This window comes from Strix uralensis, chromosome 4, assembly GCF_047716275.1.
Source record: "Strix uralensis isolate ZFMK-TIS-50842 chromosome 4, bStrUra1, whole genome shotgun sequence".
NCBI lineage: Eukaryota > Metazoa > Chordata > Aves > Strigiformes > Strigidae > Strix > Strix uralensis.
In genome coordinates, this window is record NC_133975.1 from 96,933,121 (window position 1) to 96,940,586 (window position 7,466).

The 7,466-nt window shown below is 42.0% G+C and overlaps 1 protein-coding gene across 12 annotated transcripts in view; it reads right to left on the minus strand.

The window, feature by feature from the left end:
• EIF2AK4 (eukaryotic translation initiation factor 2 alpha kinase 4) overlaps positions 1–7,153 on the minus strand; it is a 42,300-nt gene extending 35,147 nt beyond the window's left edge. For 5 of the 12 annotated variants that reach the window (XR_012628896.1, XR_012628895.1, XM_074868134.1 and 2 more), the window contains exons 1-4: positions 6,911–7,153; positions 4,396–4,511; positions 3,151–3,253; positions 434–607 (exon numbers count right to left, since the gene is read on the minus strand). Coding sequence is in view for 10 of the 12 variants with exons in the window: in XM_074868134.1 (XP_074724235.1) it covers positions 434–607; positions 3,151–3,253; positions 4,396–4,511; positions 6,911–7,063 (546 nt within the window). In the remaining 2 variants the exon portion in view is untranslated. Of the gene's footprint in view, positions 1–433; positions 608–1,402; positions 1,450–3,150; positions 3,254–3,957; positions 4,075–4,395; positions 4,514–6,910 lie in introns of those variants that run through there. The other 7 variants (XM_074868139.1, XM_074868138.1, XM_074868133.1 and 4 more) reach the window with 7 other exon arrangements.
• Between the last annotated feature and the right edge of the window lie 313 nt (positions 7,154–7,466).

A 7,466-nucleotide genomic window follows, 5' to 3' on the forward strand; every position in this document is an offset into this window, starting at 1 on the left:
CTCTTTAGATTAAATTCACTGCCCTCTAGAGAAGTCTGTCACAGTGAACATTCCAGGCACCCTGTGGGTGAAGGCAGGCTGGATTACCTATCTGTCTGGCTAATACTTTCTAGTTTAAGATGGAATGCACTTTATATATACACATTTGCTTACACTTTTGTATAAGGTCCTCTTTATAAGTGATTTTCACGGGATCAGGAATCAACATTTAGGTTTCAGGCATGAGTATTTCTCAGGGTTAAAAACACATCATTAAAATATTACAATTGCAGCAGCAGATAGTTCCTGTAGCACACACTGATCAACTCATACTGACAGGTCTGACAAGTTAATAATTCACTAAAACCCCCTACTGTGCAGGATAATTTACAAAATCATGATTGTTTATGTTATTTTAAGAATACAGGCTTATTCATACTTTAACTTCTCTTACCTCCTGCTCCTCTCTTCTCTTAACTTCTTGTGCCCTACGCAATTCCTCCTGAGCCAGCCTTTCTTGTTCTTTTTGGTGATTTTTTAGCATTTCTTCATGAAAAGACTTGGAAGGTGGTTTATTATGCTCACTGAGAAATGACTGTACATGGTCAGCAAGTTCAAATATCATCACCTGAAAGAAAACAAATATGACATACAGAGTTCAAAGAAAAAGTAGATGGTGTAGTAAAATGATACCCAACATGAAAAAGCAATACAGCAGCAGTGTGACTGCTAATTTTGTTACTTATCAGGGAGAATTTACCCTATTTCAGTATTTTTCTCAGTACTATTATTAATAGAACTGCAACATGAAAACCCCCTGACCACAGTAGCAAAGATGACAAATTACTGAGAGACAGCCAACTTCAAGCATATTCTTTTTCTTAAAAAAAAGTTATCCTTTTCTCATCTGCTTTTAGGCATATTTTTCTATCCACAATGATCTGTGTTTATGACATACAAGCTACAACAGAATAAATCCTTTGCGACTGTCTATTACTATATCTATCGCTATGAAATAGTTACTTATTTCACTGCTAACACAAACTAGGCTCCCCAATTAGAACTGTAAAGCTACTTAAGGCATTCCACATTCATATAACCACAACTACTAAAATAAGAACTGCACTGAAGACTCAGCTGAATTCTGTTACACGATTTGTTGGAATCAATTTTCAGTTACTGTTCACTTGAACTGGGTATGTACTGATGATCTATTGACCTGTCTGGGCTTAAGCTTTCATCAGTCTAGTAGCATCTAATAGCGTTATTAATTCAAGCAATCTGTAGTGCTAACAGACCATCGTATCTCCAAAATTAAAGAACAGTACATCACAAAGATGCATCCCAGCAGTCAGCAGGAGCACTGAGCAGGATTTGCATATATATAGGTGGGAGAACAGCCAAACTAAATTGTACCATCTACCTGTAACAGGCTGACACTCCAAAGATTCTCAAACACTGAATCCCCTGCTTGAAAGTAAAAATGAAACCAGGAGGCAATTCAGAATGGAAAGAATAGCACAATATGCATATATCTGACACATGCAAACTAAAATATCTTTCCCAGGTTACTATTCAGAAGGCAAGGTGATCATGCATGCACACACATGTATTAAAAAAAGGAATCTCAATAATCAGAAAACCACAGTCTGCTGTTCAGTTTGACAGGTAACTGGGATATTTTCAGATTTTTTCATATTGCATAATAAAGAATACCTGTCAAGGCAGAGAGAACAGTTATCTCCCTTTCCCTGCAGGGACAGTAATTCAAGACTGCACTGTGTATATCATTCATCAAAAATGTGTATCATACATGTAACTGACAACTGTATCTACACATTGCTGGAGCAACCTCAATTCTTGCTTTGGAAAATTAACATTAGGAAAACCTATGACACATTTGTAGCTCCTTTCAAAGAGATCAGAAATCAGTCAGGGATTTAAAGCCCTACAGGCCAACAGCTCTCCTGGGGTCAGCTGTGAACAGACAGTACATATGACATGATTTAGAGGCTACTTAGAGAATTTGAACCTTGTATTTCCTATCAATTGTCCATAGCACAGTCGTTACAAAACAGAAAAAAAAAAAAACAGAATACACTGTTAAACTAATAATTTCCAAAGATACTGTAAAAATTGGGGAAATTCTTGGTTATTGAACATAATGAACAAAACAGTATCTGCCTAAAACAGTTCTTTTGAAAGTATGCAGAAAAATTGGCAAAGTAGAAGTATAGTAAAGAAGGTTTGATGGGGCAAGACTGAACGACACGCAACCCCTGCCAAACCTGTACAGTTGACAGGCTTAAGAAACTGAAAGCAGAGTATTCCATTTCAGCACATAACAACTTCCACAGCTGTGTATTTCTCACTTTTAAAAAGGCAAATGTGAACACATTTGATTTGTTCACTGTAACATTTCCAAAAAGTGATAAGAAACATACCATAAACTGCTTTCACCAAGAATTCAGTGTTTGCTAGTAATTGAGTCATTCAGTCCTCAGCAACAATGGAAAGGTATTATCAATACCAAACATACTTGGGGACTTATAAAATCCCTTAAAATAGATACAAATTCTAAGCTTCACACGTTTCTCCATCTTTCTCTTTTTATCCTACTCGGGGGGAAGTCAAGTATCACTACTCCTAGGCACAGCAGAAAAAAGGCACAATGGCATGGAGTGACTGTGCTACAGCTGCAGAAGTCAAGTGTCGAGCTGGTATTATAACTAAGGTCTTTTGCCCTTCAGTTTGGCATTAGATGAACAACATCACACTGAAAAACTCCCCAGGTAATCACTGTCTGCTTAAACAGGTATAGCCACTTACAATATTCAAATTAATCTGAACAGTGCAGAAAGCTGTCAATTTTAGTCAGTATTGCTTTTCATACTATGAAATAACTCTTGAGAATAGCATGAACCTTTAAATCTGCCTTTAAACAGGAATAAAGCCTGCACTATTTACACATGCACTGTATTTTAAGATCAGGCATATTCCGAACTTTCATTAATTAGAAACATTGTTAAGAAAGAAAGTCAGTCTCTCCTTCCTCGGGAGCAATGCAACTTGCACGTCCAACATGGATGTATTCCATTATATTATACCACAAATGTTTTTAGAACTACTTAGGTCCAGAGTATATTTCTCAAGGAAGTAAAAAGCTCTTACCTCTCCACAGCGCTGTTTTGCCAGTTCAGCTAGTCTGAATTTTAATTCATTTATTTTCTCATTTGACAAGCCTTTTGAATTTTTTAGTTGTATTTCAGGGACACTGGGAGACAGCAACAAAACGTAAAAAAAGCCCTCATTAGAAAAACTGAGTGTAAAAAGCAACAGAATGTTAATAAAAATGGTGGATGAGGGAAAAGGAATGGAGTTCATAGTCACCTGGCAATTAGTCAATGCTCAAATAAGCAGTACATAAATATTACATATACAATATAGAATAAAGCCAGAAATGCTGTTTTACATTCCCTACCAGCAAATTTTCTGGCTGCAGATTACTTGCCAGTTATACCTAACAGAACTACCAAAGAAACCCTGCAGACTCTTGTAATTCACCTCTTAACCAGTAGTTTACTTAATAGTCCTTTAAAAATATTACTAGTGTAACATTTAGGTGTTTAAAATTTATCACCACTATAAGGGTGAAACATATAAAAAATAAATAACAGCTAAATTTTAAAAATGTTTAAGATAAAGTAAACAAGTAAAATGTCTGTATCTATGCTATCTTAAAAAAAAAAATATTGAGTGGGTGTTCTGTCCTGTGTTACAGGGTTTAACTGAGCTATCACTTAGTAAGGAATAACACTTCCCTTGTATACCGCTCATGCCACAGCACAAATGGACGGGCTAAAGGGAGTTATGCTTTGGAGACAACCAGTGGCAAAAGGACTGAACAAAATGGGGGACAGTGCAACACTTAACCCAGAAATTACTTGCCAACCCAAAATGCTGGGGGAAGCTGATCACCTGCAATTCTGTTTACATTCTCTATGGAGAACTCTTCCAAAAGGCTAATCCAGCAGAAAACAGGAACAGCAGATACAACTAAAACAGCAGATTGTCCCTCTCTCAGCAGGTCATGAGCTGAAAAAGTTTAAAAAGGGCACTAAGATGCTAGCAGGTATACCTGTGTTTATATCTCTCCAAGGTACAGACTGAGTCTGCAGTCTTGCACTGACAAATGTGTCCCTGTTATTCTCCATTGCACAAAAGACCACATCCAATTCAGGTGCCAAATGTTACAGTTGCTTATTATAAAATATCACAGGCTTAACAAATACTGACATGCAGAAAGCAAGAATAAGACTGATGAATAAAACTACATGTTTTTTCAACTTACACTTTACTTTGGAAAACAAAGAAAAACATTCAGAGAAAAAAGGTTGTATTTTAACGTTCACTCACGTATCAGGGTAACTATGTGGACACTTGACCCACAGATCAACTTTGGCATACACTTCATTATCACCAGTCAATCCCTGAGGACGCAGAACTAAATTAATTTCAGGAGGTTGCCGTACCTAAAATGGAAAGCAAAACTTTTGATTTAAAAGAGTTTTTTGGTTTTCTTTTAATGAAAGCACACAACTCTCACAACCCCTATTATGGCAGAATTCAGGTTAGACCATCCAAACCATGAAAAAAATATATTAATGTATTGACATTGCTCAATGAGAGCGAACTGGTTCACTGATTATCACAGTTTATCCAGTATATTTTTAGAACTTCTTCAGATAAGTGGTTACAGTTAATAGAAAGATGATTCAGGCTGAGCAAAAATGAGGTTTGATAACAAAACCCTTGTATCCTGCTTACTGTAGGCTAGTAGTAGGAAAAAATTAAATAAATGTAACAGATTATTTACGGACTATCTACAAATTAAAGCATTCATTATAAGAATAGTATTGTTTCTTCTGCATTTGTTTTAGATCACTAACACCCATCAGTCAATATTTTATTTTCTGACATGGCAACAGATGATAACATCACATCTATATACACCTTGTGTGGCCAAACAAAAGGATAGTAATTTTTTTGTATTTATATTTTTGGTTTTAGCATAAAACAGAATTTTAACAAGTATTGCTTTTCCCACCCATCCTGTTCAAATTGCCTACTCAAAATCACAATAAAGTAAAACATACCCATATAAACATTCTAAACTTTTTCTTTTCAATTAGAAAATGGTTTTTTTTGAAAAAAAGAAAAAAACAAACAACTGAGACCTTAGTAACATGACAAATAGGTAGGGAAATAACACATGGAATAACAAATATGGAAATGGGTTAAAAGATGGTCACTATCCCCTCTATTTTCCCTTTGGATTTACAGCAGGGAAAAGGATAGCTTAATCAAGAGGATGCCAGGTATGAATTTAATAGGGAGCAAGGTCTGCAATACTTCTGAAAACCCAGCAAATTAAAGTGCCCACATCAAACTCCATGGGAAAAAAAAAAGAAGTTGTAGGTTGCTGCAAGAATTTTAAGTTCAGGTTTATGGCAGAATAAAAGACAGCAGGGGCTATGATATATCTTGTAGAAACTAAACGCAAAAGAAGTGTAGTGGTTTGAACCTGGCTGGCAGCCTAACACCACGCAGCCATACACTCACTCTCCCCTGCCTGGGGAATCCGGGACAGATTGTAGGCTGAGATAAAAGCAGTTTAATAATTGTAATAATACAATAATAGAAAGTACAAACAGGTAACGCACAACTCGATTGCTCACCACCCGCCAACTGATACCCAGCCTGTTCCCAGCTAGTGATCCCGAAATACTAAAAATCCCAAAACCACAATCCCAGGAGCAGGAGAGAACTCCCACATTCCTGGCACCCCTCCTCTATATACCAAGCATGGCATTACATGATGTGAAATATTTCACTGGTCAGTTTGGGTCCGGGGCTCTGGCTGTGCCCCCTCCCAGCTTCTTGTACACCTGCACACAGGCAGGACATGGGGAGCTAGAAAGTACTTGATCTCTTCGCAAGAACTGAAAACATCAGGGTATTATCAGGATTCTTCTTGTACCAAATCCCATACTGAAGTAGCACTATTTTAGCTACTAAGAAGAAAAATTAGCTCTATCCCAGCCAAAACCAGGACAAGAATGTAAAAAGAAACGACATTAGCAGTGAACTTGGGGAACTGAAAAGGGTGACCAGCACCTCCAGGTACAGGAAAACAGTGCCACAGGTGCAGCTGAAAAAAAAAAAATTATCAATGAGACATTGTGGACACAGAAATGAAAGAGTAGTGAGCACTAGACCTGAGCATTAATTGGTTGTGATTAAAAAACACAACACTATAGAAACGAAAGTTAAAGTATTACGTTATCATGGAAACAGCCACAGTTAAGAGTAAACCACAGCATACAATAAATATGCAGAGATCAGCAACCTGTACACCGATGAGACGATTAAGCAGGTATGTAATTAGTGGGTTAAGGGATAAATTAAGAAGCAATTTAAAAAAAACCCTGACAATTAATTAAAATGCAGGTTATACGCACAGCATTAATTACGGCGCGAACGCATCGACCTAGAGGATTAACTGCAAAGGCGGCCAGTCCCAGGCTGCCGGCCGACGGGGGGAGGACCGCGGGCGAACAGCCAAGAGGCAGGAGGCGCCCGGCACGACCCGCAAGGGCTCGGCACTAACAGCGCTCCCGCCGCCCGCCCGCCCGAGGCGCGGGCCCCGCCCGCAAGCACCGCGGCCCCGCGCGGCTTCCTGCCGCTGCCCCCCGCCACCTGCGGGGAGGGGGAAGGAGCGGGCCTGCCCCTCCCGCCGTTACCGGCCGCAGGGAGCGCGGCCAAGGAGGCCACCGCGCTCGGAGCGGCCCGGCGAGGGCAGCGCTGCCGCGGACAGGGCACCCCAGCCCCACGCAAGCAGCGGGCGAGCCGCAGTAGCCCCGCTTGCTACCTTCCAGGCCTGGCTCTGCCGCAGATCCTGGAAGTCCTGCCCGTAAATGGACTCCAGCACCTGGAGCTCGTTCTCCTGCCGCAGCTGGTAGCTCTCGGCCGGCTCCGCGGCTGCCTCCGCCGGCAGCTGCTGCGCGCCGCTCGCCCGGGCCATATCAGCTCCCCGGGCGGGGGCGGGCGGCTGCCATGGCGGGTGGCCCCGCGGCGCTGCCACCCTGGAAGTGGCGCCGGCCCAGCGGCGGCCGCGCTTCGCCGCGCCCCGGCACCGCCTCCGCGGCGGAGGGAGGCGGAGCCGGGGGCGCCGGGGCCTGGTGCTGCGTCCGGTGACGGCGGCTGCGGGAAGGGCCGGCGCTCGGGCCGGTCCCGCGGCGACCTCGGCGCCGCGTTAGCCCCGGGCCGTGCAGGGCCGTGAAGCCGACGGCTCCCGGCGGCCTTTCTGGGGCTCTGCCGCCCCGTGAGGGACCGCGACTTAGCGCCCACCGCTGCCGTCGAGCCCCGCGGCCGCTCGTGGTCCCGCCTGGCCCGTCCTGCCAGCAGTGTAGGCCCAGCGTAGCGGT